The 16,275-nt window shown below is 43.8% G+C and overlaps 1 protein-coding gene across 3 annotated transcripts in view; it reads left to right on the top strand.

The window, feature by feature from the left end:
• SIPA1L2 (signal induced proliferation associated 1 like 2) overlaps positions 1–16,275 on the top strand; it is a 172,352-nt gene that overhangs the window by 96,218 nt on the left and 59,859 nt on the right. For all 3 annotated transcript variants that reach the window (XM_029931338.1, XM_029931333.1, XM_029931330.1), the window contains exons 7-8: positions 7,786–7,943; positions 14,081–14,657. In XM_029931338.1, the coding sequence (XP_029787198.1) occupies positions 7,786–7,943; positions 14,081–14,657 (735 nt within the window). The remainder of the gene's footprint in view (positions 1–7,785; positions 7,944–14,080; positions 14,658–16,275) is intronic.

The raw sequence follows: 16,275 nt of genomic DNA, 5'->3' as shown, positions 1-16,275 counted from the left end.
AATCTAAAGAGGAGGGTGCAGAGTGGAGTTAAGGGTCAGTGGGCATATTCTGAGCTTGCCACAGCCAGCCACTTGCCTTGTGGCTTCAGGTAAGGTCTTTGCCTCTCCAGAAATTCGATAATTGTGTGATGGGGACACAGCTCAGATGTCCAGCAGTGGGTGCTTGGAGCCCTGTGTTGAGAAGAACTCTCGGGGCAGCATCTGGGGTCAGAGGGAGAGACATATTTTAGAGCTGCTTTCCACAGGGTTGGCCGTGGGGAGACGTGGCAGACGTGATATTTGGACTAGATGATACACAACATTTCCCTCTGTCAGATTTCTGTGATTCTAGGGCCCTCTTTGAGGCTTCCAGCTTGTAGGTAGAAAAACAGCTTCCACAGAAGAATGTGCTTGTTATGAGCAGAAATTCAGGACCACCCTATCAGGGTTTGAATCCCAGCTACTCGCTTTGCAGCCTTGGGCCAAAATTTTCTATGCTTTAGGTTCCTTTATCCTTGAATACAGGGACTTTGATCTCATTTCTTCCTTGAGGTGTCCCTGTGTGCCCAGGACCATACCCAGAACATGGTAAGTGGGCAGTAAATATTTGTCCAGTGGAGGAATGAACGTTTTGTGGGCGGTGGCTGGAATTAGACTGCTGCATGTGATGCGCCCCATAATGCCTGGCACACAGTGTGTTCAGTAGGTTTTAGTGGCTGTTACTATTTCACCATTTATTAGACACTAAAGCACAAGTATTTTAAATGAGTTAATTTGCATGTTATTTTCCTGTTCCCAGTCCTAGAGATCTGTTACGGAAGACTAAAGCCTGGAGTTGAGAACATAAGGGGCTAACTTATCAATAATTTCAGAAAACCGTGTTCGCTTTGGCATGTAATATTTTGCTCATCCGGGGTTGTTATCCGAATATTCTGTTCGTAGCTAAAAATGATGGCACTGTGCGGTCTTGGAACACGTCCTTCCCAGATTTGTTCTGGGTTGCACTGGCCCCCTCCATGTCCCCCACCCACCCCACTCGTGCCCACAGATGATGTTAATCCCCGGGGTAGACATGTCTGAAACAGCCAGCTGGGCTCATGAGTGCAGTGTGAGGCCACAGAACATGGCGAAGTTAGCCGGCCTGTACACGAATTGTGCCTGTAACCTTGGCCTCATTAGCACCACGTATTTGTGCCTCTTTAACTGGTCCGGACTCGTCCGCATCAGATAGATTTTCTTGTGTTTGTTGTAATAAATCACGCTAAAGGCTGATTCCACGATGCATTAAAAGTCATTAGAGAGTTTACCACTGTTGCACAAGAGTTGGTGTTTGGAATGTATGACTCTTACAAAGAAAAGCTAGCCAGCCCCAGGGAATGATAAGAAAGCCTGCTCTTGGAGCTGTTTTCTCCCTTCCCTGAAGACCCATTGCTCTCTCCCGGTCAGTCTGGCAGTCGGGTCCCCCATCCCCAGGGCTCTCTCCCCTGTCTGCCTCCCCTCTGCTTGTCCTGGAGACAGATCATAGATCAGCTGTCAAGGGCTGTTATCAGTGGAAAGAAATCCCCAAATGAGCTTCAGTACGCACTTTGGCAGAGAGACCTTTCCCTTCAATCTAAGTATATAAAATGGACAAAGGGAGCATGGGTGCCTGGCAGAGTCAGTTATTATTTTTTAAATGCACCCATAAAGGTAGAACTGCTCTGCTTGGTAGAGGTATCCAAGCCCCCCGGATACCTAAGGAATAAGGCCAAGCTCCTAGGTCTCCGACATTCCATTTGAAGAATGCAGGTACTAGCCTAGGGACGGACTTGACCTCTGCAGAGGTCATGGAGACACAGCTTGTTAGGTTTGAACCAGGCTGGAGCCCTTCCTCCATATAATTTGGATAAATGGCCAGCCTGTCTTAAGGGGTTTGCGCTTGCACTTCTTTAAGTCCCTAATTGGAACTGCTAAGGAACCCTCCGAATACAGGAGGAATCTAGCTCATTAAGTGCTATACAAGCAGGTTCTGACTTCATTTGGGTTCACGTATAAATAATAATACGAGCTATTTTGGAAGAATAAGATGCCTATTCAGCATTCCATGATTAGACTTATCCCCAGGCCCTAACTAGGAACGTGTGCTTATACCAGATCGTAAGAAGGATTGCTCGCAGTAGGGCTGGTACGACCTAGTATCGGAAATCCTTGTATCTTCATATCCCTCCTCTTATCTTCGCTTTAAAAATACACATCGTGCTTCTTTTTGTTTCCCATTTGCAGAATATCCTGCCTTGCTTGCTTAACTGGTTTGTGCATTTACTCTTCCTGTTGGTAAAATAGTTTGTTTTATATAATGTTTTACAGTAAATATTTTATATAATATTTTTGTATCGGTTGTATAAAGTGTATCAGTGATGAATTCTTAGAACTGCAGTTGAATTTGATAACGATCTTGCTGATCCAAGAGTGGTTAGTTACCCTTTGTTTGTGTGGGGAGCCGGTGGGCAAGGCTTTCCATCCCTGGATACAGATCTTTTGTGTTTATGCAGTCATGTGCATAGGTTTCCCTCTCTTATTATACTGTTCTACGTTTTCCTTTCTATAGGAAACTCTAGATGTCTCTTTAAGATCGAAACAGAATTCTAACCACTGGTGTTGAGTCTCAAGGATAGAGTACATGAGGATGTGTGTATGTGGTGGGGGATGTTGTGTGAACACATGCAAAATTAGGAAGGTCTCTGAAGTGGGAGAAGCCAGCCCTTTGTGTGAGCGGGAGAAACTTCCCAAGCAAGGGACTAGCAAGTATAAGGTACCCGTGGCAGAAACAAGCTGGATTGTTGGAGGGGGGAGGCAGCTCTCTGGGATGGAAAGGGGGTGTGGGGAATGATGGTCAGAGAGGTGGGAAGGATAGGGTCCGAGGACTCTGGGTCAACTCTATTCCTAATGACAGATGTTAGATTCCAGCCCAAGAACTAAGATCTAGAACTTGTGATTGGTTTTCATGGGAGCGCATTTAATTTTTTCCTCAGTTCTGGGCTCATCTCTCTGAATTTCAGAACCTGTAAGGTAATCATTTAATGATATCATGCTAATTTTCACACCTTTGCTTCTTAAGACAGGAGCTCTCTCTGGAGATTGGCTTTTTCCACTGTCAAATTAAACTTTCCCTTCACTAACTCTTTTTTTTTTTTTTGTAATGTTTTTATTTATTTTTGAGAGAGAGAGAGAGAGAGAGCATGAGCAGGGGAGGGTCAGAGAGAGAGGGAGACACAGAATCCAAAGACAGACTCCAGGTTCTGAGCTGTCAGCACAGAGCCTGACCTGGGAATCGAACCTGTGAACCTTGAGATCATGACCTGAGCCAAAGTAAGATGCTTAACCGACTGAGCCACCCAGGCGCCCCAACCCCTTCACTTATTCTGACTCTCAGAAACTTCTGAACCACATCCCAACTGCATTTCTTTTAGATTGTACAGACTGCTTCCCACTCCCTTCCAGAATTAGGTGCAAAATGTTTTTTCTTACTGTGCTTAAAAAAAAAAAAAAAAAAAGCAAATGAACCTGTTTGTGTAGAGGCCAATAGATCTGACTTAACTTTTTGCCATCTTTGATCCAGGCGTGGCTACCTGACCATTGTTTGAACTTGCTTTTGATTGTGGTCCCAATTAAATCTGGTCCTGTGAGGCCCTGAAGTTTGGTGAGGGAATTGAGAATAAACATGAAGGTTGCTATTTCTGCAGCATCTGTATGCTTTTTGGTTGAAGATTCACATTTCACTCTTCTTGTCCTGTTTCACTGTTTGAATGAAGCTTTGGAAATTTCATAGGATTCACTATGTAAATCTAACAATATTTTTTTAATAAAATATTTTTTTAAATAAGTTTATTTATTTTGAGAAAGAGAGAGCACAAGCAGGGGAAGGGCAGAGAGAAGGGATCCCAAGCAGGTTCCTACACCATCAGTGCGGAGCCTAACACAGGGCTCAAACCCATAAACCATGAGATCATGAGCCGAAACCAAGAGTCAGATGCTCAACTGACTGAGCCACCCAGGCGCCCCTGTCTAACACAGTATTTATTAACTCATTCTTGCAGTTGAAGACACATTGTGGTTTTCTTGGCACTGGAAAGTGCTTCTCATGTTCTAGAAAGGAGGAGTTAGCCCAAGAAGCCGTCAGTCCTGAATTCCTGAAACAAACAGTGCCTTAGGGGTCTTGGGAACCCTAGGGTTTGCCTTCATAGCTTACTGGGTTGTCACACCCTTTCCCCTTCCTGTTCCGGACTCCAACTGCACAGAATTTCACTGACCAATTAGAAGACAAACATAACTAACAACTAAAGAAAATGTTTTCCTTTATATAAGAAGTCTGAAAAATTACTTAGGTTATTTAATGCTTAGCAAAATCCTGGAAAACAGTGAATATTTGTTAACCCTCCAGATGTTCTATTTCTTTTAGGCTCAGAAAATTCAAGCATTCTGTTAATGGGCAAGGTGTTCATCTTTTCTTATTTTATTCTCCTGCAAAGAGCTTCGGATTGTACTTTGCCAATGACTGTCCCTTTTCCTCGCCCCGCCAGTTTATTGCCTCACAAAGTGCATTTTGTGACCCTTCTTAAAGTAACTAGGCTTTTACTTGTTTCTTAAACATTTTTTAAGGTTTATTTTTTGAGAGAGAGAAATGGAGTGCGAGTGGGGGAGGGGCAGAGAGAGAGGGAGGCACAGAATCGGAAGCAGGCTCCAGGCTCCGAGCTGTCAGCACAGAGCCTGACGCAGAGCTTGAACTCACAAACCATGAGATCATGACCTGAGCCAAAGATGGACTCTTAACTGACTGAGCCACCCAGGCGCCCCTTAACTATACTTTTTTAGCCTCTCTTACAAAGCCAAAGAATATGCTTAGGAGGGGACCTAAGCATGTTGTCGAGGGAACTAGCCCTGAAGTTGTGCTTTCAATATTCCTCTGGTGTGAAGTGTAGAATTGGACCTGGTGTCTGCCTTCTGCCCGAGGAGACAATGGATGGGAATAGCTGCCCAGTTTGCTGTGGCTCCTGCAGCAGCAAGGAGGCATAGGCTAATGAGTTTATGCCGGATTAATTTGAGAGGGCTGGCCAAGGTCAAGTTCAACACACCAGCCACAGAGGCAGGAGGGGCTGCAGAATTCACTGTGTGGCCTTGGCCATCGTGACTGCCATCTTTCTCTCTGTCTTTCTGAGAACTCTTGTGTTTCCAGGATATGGAGTAAAGTATGGTGTCAGCTACTGTAGGTGATGTTCAGCAGATCTGGTGAACACAATGTTAGGTATTTAAGATATGTTTTTTTTTTTTAATTTTTCACTTGTTCCTGATTTTCTATTGTCTCATTATGGTACTTATGAATCCTGGATTTCAGTTATTGTGAAGATGGGGGAAGACACCTTAAGCAAGTACAATTCTCAGCTATTGATGTTTGCTTTAGGCTCTCCCCCATGTGTGCTTCAGTGTGATCCTTGAAGTAGCCCTGTGAGGCTGTCTTCCTAGTCGACTCCATCTCCTTTCCGCCCAGACTCTTGGGGCTCAGAGTCCTTTGGCTTCAGCCCTTCTTTGTTTGAAAGATGCAGGCGGAAGCACGGAGCCCCCTATTCCCCTGCCGTCTTGGCCCGAACTTTGATGTTTGTTTTAGATACTTATCCTTCCTTCCATTTTCTTTTCTTTACATGAAATGTTTACTGTGGTTCTCATCTGGGTCCATCTGTAGTATGGGTAAATAATCACACACTGTGTAGTGATATTTTCACATGCATCCGAAATGGCACATTTCACTTATTTAAACATTTTTAAAACTACAGATGGCTCATTGAGTCTGTATTCATGTATATTTGTATACGTTTGACACTTGACCCAAACAGTAAGGTGACTTTTTTGTGCGTATGACTTTAACCATGCTGATTTAACTGGGAGCTTATCAGCATATGAATCGATAGTTTAACTGGCTTATGGAGACCTCTGGGAGAAGGAACATTTCATCCCACGTTTCCAGACCTTCCATCATGCTAAATCACAAGTCCGGGGCCTGACAGTGAAACTCCTTTTGTAGATGGGCTTCAAAGACTTTAAGAGTTGAACTTCATGCTCTTTGTGGTGAGGTATGTTCCATAGGTGCCAAATAAATTTAAGAGCCAGCTCATTGCTTTTGTTGCTGCTAGTAAAGAGAGATTTACTGCCTGAGATTATCTCATTCATGCAGTGACATCACCAACTCCTGTAAAGATTATTGTATCTATTAAAACTGAAGATCACAAAGTTTGTGAGCACAGATACTGTGGTTTTACTTGCATAAACTCAGAGAGGGCTTTTGCGTATGAATTTATCGACATATATTCAAAGATGTGATCCCAGTTTCGTTGCACAGTGTCATGTGGCTTTGATCGCTTATCTCGATCACATATTTATTCATTCAGCAAGTGTGTCCTGGGTGTCAGCTAGGTCCTGGACGGGCCATTGGAAACTAGGAGATCAGAAGGCAGCAAGACAGGTCTCCTGCCCTTCTGGAGATTATGACCTGATGCACAAGTAAACCAACAGTTAGCACAGACGACAGCAACTAATGTCATAAAAATCGGCCTGGGCATGAGGGCGGAGTGCCAAGGTAGGCTTGTCAAGAAAGTTCCTTTCTGGTGAGGTAATACCTGAGGAGAGCCCTCAGTGAGTTGTCTAGGAGAAAGTTGGGGCAGAAGGGAACATTCTAGGCAAAACGGACATCAGAAATGAAATTGCTGTTAAAACATTACTGTCTGGGGGCATCTGGGTGGCTTGTTGGGTTAAGTGTCTGACTCTTGGTTTCAGCTCAGATCATAATCTCACAGTTCATGGGTTCGAGCCCCACATTGGGCTCTCTGCTGGCAGCTCAGAGCCTGCTTGGGACTCTCTCTACCCCTCTTCTCTCTCTTCCCCTCTGCCCCCTTTCCTCCCCTGCTTATGCTTGTTCTGTTTCTCTCTCTCCCTAAATAAATAAAAAACTAAAAAAAAAAAAGTAGACTCTTCCTGCTCTGGGGTTCCTTCTCTCCTACCCCACAATTGTATCTCATTCCATTTTCCAGCCATTAATCTGATAGAATTCTGTTTTTGAACTATATTTGAAAGATTAGATTTCAGCTAATTAGTTTGCATATATTATCCACCAAAGTAATAGTCTTTCTGTATTTGTGCTGCAGAAATGCATGTGGAGACACAGGTTAAGGCCCTAACACACAGTGTAGGGCTTTTAGCACATCTTTACCCTCTCTTGGACTCTGTCTCCTTACTTTAAGTTGAGGAGCTTGCACTGTAAAATCCCTGAATGTTTTTGAGCTCTCATGTGCTATTGTTTTAGGGTAAGAAAGATGCAAAGTGAAAAGGAGAGAGGACACAAGTTGAATTTTAGGATAAAAGAATAACCTGGTTAGGCGTCTTTTTTTCCCCTAGATGTTCTGGATGCAGCCCATTTTGGTCCTTCCTGTATCACACTGCGGAGCACTGGCTCTCACAGGATGACTCTGGCTTTGCGAGTCACTGCTTTGACACTGAAGGATGAGGGGCACCCGGGGGGCTCAGTCGGTTAAGCATCCGACTTCAGCTCTGGTTATGATCTCACTGCTTGTGGGTCCGAGCCCCATTTGGGGCTCTGTGCTGACAGCTCAGAGCCTGGAGCCTGCTTTGGATTCTGTGTCTCCCTCTCACTCTGTCTCTCTCAAAAGATTAATAAACATTAAAAAAAATTTTTTAATGGAAAGATGAATGGGTTGTATATTTTGCCACATTGGGTTTTTGTGTTGGTAAATCTTTGTGTGTTCACTTTCTTGACCGCAGCTTCTAAGGAAAAGGCATATAGGAAATGATATTGTGACCATTGTCTTCCAAGAACCCGGAGCACTTCCTTTTACTCCAAGAAGCATCCGTTCTCACTTTCAGCACGTCTTTGTCATAGTCAAAGTGCACAATCCATGTACCGAAAACGTGTGTTACAGGTGAGTCCGCCACCCCTGTTGCTTAATTCTCTCGGGTCTATTTCAACAGAACACCTTCTCCTGAAATACCTTTGTTTTCTAATTATTTCTATCCCCATAACTATCCTTTTTCCTTTTTCTAATTATATTTCCACTGTCTGCACTCAGGTAGTTTCTGTAAGAAATAATTGCCTCTTTTCTTGTTTTGAAAAATGAAATTCAACATTGTAGATTACACATTTCCTCTATGTTCCCCTTGCAAATGGCATCCAGACCCTCCCGGAACCATACCTTACTCAATACCAGCTTCAGAGGTGGAGGGGGTGGCCATTTCAGCTCTTTGCTAGCAGAAGTAGTTCCTGTGGTTCTAAAATACTTCTTCTCCCCCAAGATCTTAGAAACACCCCCTCCCACAGTGCACCTGAGGCCGGGAGTTGGCACTTCCTTTGGTGATTTCAAAGGGCCATATACGTGCGGCACCCGGATGGCTCAGGTGGTTAGGCAGCTGACTTGGCTTTGGCTCAGGCCATGATCTCACAGTTCGTGAGTTCTAGCCCCGTGTTGGGCTCTGCACTGCCAGCATGGAGCCTGCTTGGGATTCTCTCTCCCTCTCTCACTCTCTGCCCCTCCCCTGCTTGTGCTTTGCCTCTCAAAAAGAAATAAATTTAAAAAAAAAAGTTTGCCCCAGAATACCAAGCCTGTTTCTGTTTCCTCCTTGCCCTCCCCAAAGACTTCCATATGAAGTAATTGCTGCTGGAAGGTTTGGGGGTATTGGTAAAAGACTGGTTCTCTGATCTGAGTCTAGAATCCAGCCCTGCTGCTCGTGGTGCTTCACACACATTATTTTACCTTTAATTCCTTCTCTTAAAATGGAGGGTAATAGGATCTACACCCGCGTGTAGGATAAGGAGCAGAAATTGTGCAGAATGCCTTCGAGAGTTCCTGGCACTCCCCAAAGGTTACTTCCCTGTTATCATCCTGGAGCAGCAGGTGCTGGTTCGGCTGCACCCTGGGCCCGGGGGGCAGGGGGGCATATGTGTGCGTGCCAGGCGGGCATGGGGAGACCTCTGGACTGTGAAGGGCACTCTCCGGAAGGCAGAGGAACTGGTCTGTGTGACTTGTTGCCGGTCTAAATCCCCGCCCCACCCCCAGCCTAGAGGAACCCAAGAGTCTATGTGCTGGTAGTTCTCGGCCTGAACAGTGCCTCTAGGTCAGCTTGTTAAATGTGGAGATTCCCTGGCCTCCCGTGCAGTTTGCTGACATCACAACCCGGAATGGACCTGAGAATCTGTGCATTCACCTCCCCTGGTGATTCTTACATCTGGGCGAAAGACCCCTGGCCTAAACGATGTTTTTAAAAAAACCTAACCTCCATTCTATCTAGAGGATATGTTTAAAACCAGTAATGTCGGTACAAACATGGTAAATTGGATTATTCTTCTAAGATCTAACCCAGTGAATGGTCATTGTGAAGAATAGTCTCCAACAAACCTTCTTTCATGGGTTAGAAACTTAAGCCTGTGGCTTTATGGGATTTGATGCTATCTTATTGGCTGGTCTTTTTAGGTCAAGTCAAGTATTTTTAATTACTTTCCATTCCATTTATACTTATTTCATGAGATGGTGTATGAGCACCAAAAATCTTAAGGAGTAGTAATGTCTCATTTCATTTGTTTCTGGTTTTCTGGTTTTCATAAAATAATAAAGTAGTAAAATTACCAGGGAGGGATGTTGAGGCCAGTATTGGACTAGATGTAAATCCTACCCATAAACCAAGTGGACTGTGTCCCATTTCCTATGACAGAGGATAGCATCGTGCAAATCATTCAAATCTGGAATCATTGATTTTTTAAGAACCCACGTTGTCATCACTAAATTACCATTTGCTCATGAGATTCAAAGGTATAGTCAGAGAACCTTAAATTCTGGAAAGTGCCTCATAAACATTCGTACCAATCGTGATTAAAAACTTCACGAGTATTCCTCAACAAGACAGTAATAATCTTCTTGAATACTATAGTCGCATCCCTTCCATAACATTTTATGAAGTTATATTAAGTCTGTCACATGGAATAAGGTTACAGTGCTCCAATTTTCCAAAAACACCCTATAGGGCCCTTTCAGTTATTTGCTAGTCCTCAGAGCAAACCAATGACAAAATAAATTCATTAAAATAATTTCTGAGGAAATGACAAAATATAGTCCATGTCTACTGTTTTCTGAATTGCTGTGTCTTTTTTTTTAATGTTTGTTTATTTTTGAGAGAGAGAGAGAGACAGAGCATGAGTGGGGGAGGGGCAGAGAGGGAGAGGGAGACACAGAATCCGAAGGAGGCTTCAGGCTCTGAGCTGTCAGCATGGGGCCCGAACCCGAAACCGCAAGAACATGACCTGAGCTGAAGTTGGACGCTCAACTTACTGAGCCCCCCAGGTGCCCCTGAATTGCTATATCTCAACGCGGGGGTACGTCTTGAAGAAGACCACGTGGATCACACACATTTCAGGGAACCCCTGTGAGCACCATTTCGCTGAGGAGCTCTCTGCTGCTGTGAGTGGCAGCGTGTCCTGGCCGATGAGGACCTGTGGTACCCCTTAGTGCAGATCCATCGTCTAGACTTGCCGTTGGGTTGGAGTGCCCTGGGTGACAAGCCCAGAAGCATAGAAGGGCACGTCCCCACCTTACAGAGGTAGTCTGGACGCAACAGAGTTGCCAGAAAGCACTTCCAGGTCGACCTGAGCCTAGAGGGGCATAATGAGGCAGCACCCCCGAAGCTCCACGTGACATCCTGCTAGTCTGAATTCTTAAAAAAGCAAACTGAACGAATTGCCCCCTCCTTTATACAGGATTCTTTCGTTTTACTAGCAGTTGCTATTGCAGAACTAAACTTGAGGGATTTATGTGTCTGTATACTTTCCAAGATAAACTCTTTGCAAAGTGCATCCCGTTGTAATCAAATGAATCAGCTTCTTTCTGTATAGGCTTGGTGGCTAACTGTCAATAAAAACTGAAGTGATATTTACAGAGAGCAAAGGCTTCCCTTTTGGGAAATGTAATATTTAGTCCCACCTGACAAAAATTAGATGATCCTCTTATATCAGTGACTAAAATGTTGATTGTTAGAGTAATAATTATAGTAACAGCTATGCATGCATTATTTTGTTTAATCCTCAACATGGCCTTTTGAGAATGGCATGATTGAAACTCCACTTTACAAATGAGGAAACCAGGGCACTTGGGTGGCTCAGTTGGTTGAGGGTCTGACTGTGACTCGGGTCATGATCTGATGGTTTGTGAGTTTGAGCCCCGCATCGGGGTTAGCTGTTAGCACAGAGCCTGGAGCCTGCTTCAGATTCTCTGTCTCCCTCTCTCTTTGCCCCTCCTCCACTCATGCTCTGTCTCTCTCAATAAATAAATAAATAAATAAACATTACCAGTGAGGAAACTGAGGGACTGAGGGACTACATCACTAGCTCAGAGCCCCTCAGAAAGCGGTGGATCTGGAATCCCAAACAGGGCACAGAGTCTGCTCTCCACCACTTTGCTTCCCTAAAACCCTTTAACTCGCCTATTTGCAAACGCTCATCTTCATGTTGTTGCTTTAGTGGAGGGGGTCTTTTATCTAGATACGCTATCAAGTTATCAGAAGAAATTCTGAAACACGTTCTTGTTTCAACCCATTGGTAATTATCTAAATCTGGCAAAGGAATATTTCCAACTGTGTTGGAAAAAATCAAGGACTGTATAAACTTCTGTAATCAATGATCTCTAATTAATCTCCATCCCATAATATCATAGTAATCCTAGAATATCCATATGTAAAATCTGGCTGATTTTCTTGTACAACGTAGTTCTGAGATTTCAGCTGATCAAGTAGTAATATACCATACATTATAGGGGGAAGGTCCACTCAGATATTTGGGTCAATAATTTGGGACAGAAAGGATTGCCCTTTTACAAGATGCCTCCCTCTATCCACTACAGAGCGCCACAGTGAGAGCTTCTTCAGAACATATTTAGATATAAAATGTTGTCCCTGATGCTTTGGCTTAAGCGCACGCCAGGTGCACTCAGAGTAGCTGGAGATCCTAGCGCTAAGTGCAAAAAGTAACTCTGCAAGGGGTCAGATGAGATTGGGCTCCTCAGCCTTCTGTGGGTAAAATTCTTCCAGGCATCTGTGCTCATGACTGGAAGGAAAAAACCAATCTAGGGGAGGTGATCATGGGAATTTATGGGAATGGCAGGTCCCAGTGGCAGATAGGCCACGTGAGCTCATTGACTGAAGTAGAGAAGAAGCAAAGAGGTGTGGTTAGCCTCACCGCAAGTGCAGACCGGCAGCTTTGCGACAGCTCTCTGGGGAGTTACACCATGAGGACAAATGAATTCCTGCTCGGTCTCAAATGTCCACTCTAAGGATAGTAGCAGGGGGAAGATGAGCCAAGTATGAGGTTGGGCCCAAAGATGCTTCAGCCTCTCTAGCATTTTTAGGGCCTTCTTCTAGGGACATAAGTCAAGTCCTCCCCATCACCATCTGGTTTAGTGCATACACTGCCATCTCTGAATGGATTAGGTGCCTCTGTCCCAAAGGAATCAGTCCTCCCCTCCCCTCTCATACCAGCTACAGCCCCATGCAAACTGTCTTCCATCGCCCTGCCCAGCCCCCCAGAAGTGATTCACTCTCTTGAAGAGTGGAAGCAAAGATGAGAGAGATGTGAAGAGACCGTGATCTGTTTAGAGTCTAGCGAGCCACTCTCCAGAGGAGGAGCTCACACCTGACAACAAATTTGGACAGAATTGTTTCATTCACCATGTTCAGGATTGTCTACAGTGATGATGTATAGATTGCTTCCTTTGTCTATCCCACCACAGAAAGTATCAGCCCGGGCAGATGTGGGATTAGTATCAATTCTCAGATTGCATGGGCTACCCAGTAATCAGGGTGCAGATGCCATGGGATTCATTCATTCATCCACTCAGTCCTTCATTGGTTTAGTATCATTAATTTGCTCTGCATAGTTGATCTTACTCCAAAAAGGATTTGAGACTATTACAGCTTCTGCCTGAGGTAGGCGAGCATTGTTGGGTTTGCCCTCTTGTAGAGTATTGTCACTCTACGTTTGATCTTTCCAGTCCCTGAAATCTCTTTAACATTGTACTCCCATAAAACTTCTTATAAATATAATTTATGGTCATATTGGTTTCCAAACAACACCTAGTGCTCATCCCAACAAGTTCCCATAAAACTTTTGTTGAGATTTTCAAAACGTGACCGAGTGAGCACTTCCTTAAAAAATGTGACACTTAAGAATTCTGACTCTGTAAAGTGGGATCATTGTGTCCAGTACCAGTGAGATCCCAAGCAGCCACCTGGGACTAATAACCTGACTTCCACTTGACGTGTTGCTGTCTCTCTCAGTGATGACCACCTGCAGAGTTAGAGTACCAGCATGGCACCGTCTGAAATTCTGGGTTTCCCTTCCCATGGATTGGTCCATTACCCCTATCTAAGTCCACTGGGGCAGCCATGACAAAGTACTCACACACAGGTGATTTAAACAACAGACATTTGTTTCTCACAGTTCTGAGTCTGGAAGTCAATGATCAAGATGTTGGCTGGTGTGGCTTCTCCTGAGACCTCTCCTTGGCTTGCAGATGGGTCCTCCTATGGTTTTTCTACTATGAACATGTGTCCCTGGTGTCTCTCTGTGTCCAAAACCTCTTTAAAAGGACACTGTTTAGATTGGACTGGGTCCTAAAGACCTCATTTTGATTTAATCATGTCTTTATGTCTCTATCCATAAATAAAATCACATTCCAAGTTACTTGGGTTCAAGACTTAAGCATACAATTTTGAGGAGACATAACTCAACCCGTAACACTCCCCATCAGGATACCTGGTTGGCTCAGTTGGAAGAGCATGCAGTTCTTGATCTCTAGCCCCACATTGGGTGTATTCATTACTAAAATCAATGAATAAACTTTAAAAAAAATCTACTAAGTTTGAAAAGCAACCAAACAAAAACTAGGTATCCAGACATTATATAACAAAAAGCTACCCCCAAAATGGTCTAAGTTGAGAGCATGGGTATAGATCACATTTTAGAAGGTAAATAGGATGGTATTATAGCTCATCTTCTTTCTTTTTTTTTTTTCTTTCTCAGTGTTGGGGTTTCTAGATCAAAAGACGTACCACCATTTGGCCCACCAATTCCCAAAGGAGTAACTTTTCCAAAGTCAGCAGTATTTCGGGACTTCCTTTTAGCCAAAGTAATCAATGCAGAAAACGCAGCCCATAAATCGGAGAAGTTTCGAGCGATGGCCACTCGAACGAGGCAAGAGTACTTGAAGGATCTGGCGGAGAACTTTGTCACGACCGCCACTGTGGATACCTCTGTGAAATTCAGCTTCATTACACTGGGTGCAAAGAAGAAGGAGAAAGTGAAGCCAAGGAAGGATGCCCATCTGTTCAGCGTTGGAGCAATCATGTGGCACGTCATAGCTCGGGACTTTGGCCAGTCTGCTGACATTGAATGTCTTCTTGGGATTTCCAATGAATTCATAATGTTGATTGAAAAGGATTCGAAGAATGTTGTATTTAACTGTTCCTGCAGGGATGTCATTGGGTGGACATCTGGATTAATGTGTATCAAAGTGTTTTATGAAAGAGGGGAATGTATCCTTCTGTCCTCAGTGGATAATTGTGCTGAAGACATTAGGGAAATTGTCCAGCGATTAGGGGTAAGTACAAATCTTGTATTTCCACCATCGTTAGGTCTTCAATCGCAGATTCATGATGGCGTCCACCACATTTGTGACATCTAGGGAATGAATTACCATTTTGTGTGGCTATAGAGCTTAATTTTCAATGCTGTGTCCTTTTGAGCAGTTGCCAAATACATGAGTGGTGGAGAAACGCCCATTACACACTAATTGGAGAGGAAAAATTAAACCAACTTCCGAAAGGGAACATAAGATATATTTTTATAGTGTTTGAAGGAAAACATACAGGGCCTTGTCCAGATATTATGTGTGATTGTAGAGACTGACATGACAGTACCTCCCAGGGGGAGATAAAGGGGGCCACAGTTGCCGTTGACCCTATGAATGAGTAACTCCTTTTTGCAGCTTCAATTCTGCGCATGTTGATACAGCAGGTATTTTTGTTTAGTCTGCCATATTAAATACGTTCTTAATCTGCAGCCACAATTTCTTAAAGTGGAGGGGTTTTTTTATAGAATTAACCATTAAGTTAGACTTTAAAAAAATAGTCATAAAAGATATTTTTAAAATTATTGTCTTTAGTACAGGACCCCTGAATGATGTCCATGGTGTTTAACAGTTTTAGCTTGCTCCTAATTTTCACACAGAAAGATCCAGATTTTAGTTGAGTCTGTCAAACCAGCTCCAAGAATCAAATATAGTACAAGAAGACAAACGTGCTATGACAAAAGAATTTCTCATGTTGAAATCTTCTCCCAAGGGGATGTAGATTTCATTTTTAGAAAAGATTCAGTCAATTGCAGATCATGACCAAAGGCAAATTTATGCCCATTTCCTGCCCTCTTTCTTCCCCCCAAATATAAATCTACCCTTTGTTATTAGGGACGATGTATTAGAGAAAATACAATCAAGTCTGTGTCTGCTGGCTTTGGAGAAATCATCTCATTATCTGGAGACACGATTTACAGGAACAGGCCTCCGTGTGTTCAGCAGTATTGGGTCTATGTGCACAAACATAGACGTGATTTGGGGATTATCAAGTATGTGATTCGTTTGTGTGTCTGGAGAACTAAGTTATCCTTGTGGAGTCCCAGGACACATTGTGCTTTTGGCAATATCATAAATACTTCTTTTTAGGAGATCCAGAGTTACTGTAATCAGTGCTCCTGAAAATTACAACACAAACAAATGCCACTTCAGCACCCACCAAAATGCACATTCCAGAAGTCCTTACCCATTTATTGTTTTGTAGACCCCATGCTGCGTTTTTGTCAGAAAAGCGGTGGTATGACTAATGTGACCAAGGTGCCTCATGTCTGAAATATGTTTGAGGAAATGTGTGTCAAGGATGACTTAAGACAGGAGATTTTGGGAAACAAACCAACCCACAGTTCATGGATTGGAACATGAGGCTGGTACAGGGCAGTCACAACAGAAGTGAAGAAAGAGGATCCTCTGTTCATAGTGTGCAGATGGTGGGAAGGAATGCTAGACGGCAGGTGGGAGACTGCATTTCATAGTGGTGGAAAGTGACGTTAAAGGTGTCCACCATGCAGGTGCAGACCCAGGAAGGAATGAGAGCTTACACCTAAAGGGACAGGCAGGGCCAGCTTCCCAGGGACGCACTCTCAGAAGA

This window comes from Suricata suricatta, chromosome 2 (assembly GCF_006229205.1).
Source record: "Suricata suricatta isolate VVHF042 chromosome 2, meerkat_22Aug2017_6uvM2_HiC, whole genome shotgun sequence".
NCBI classification, from domain to species: Eukaryota; Metazoa; Chordata; class Mammalia; order Carnivora; family Herpestidae; genus Suricata; species Suricata suricatta.
The sequence above is the reverse complement of the archived record's forward strand: the minus strand, read 5'-3'. Positions and strand labels throughout refer to the sequence as shown.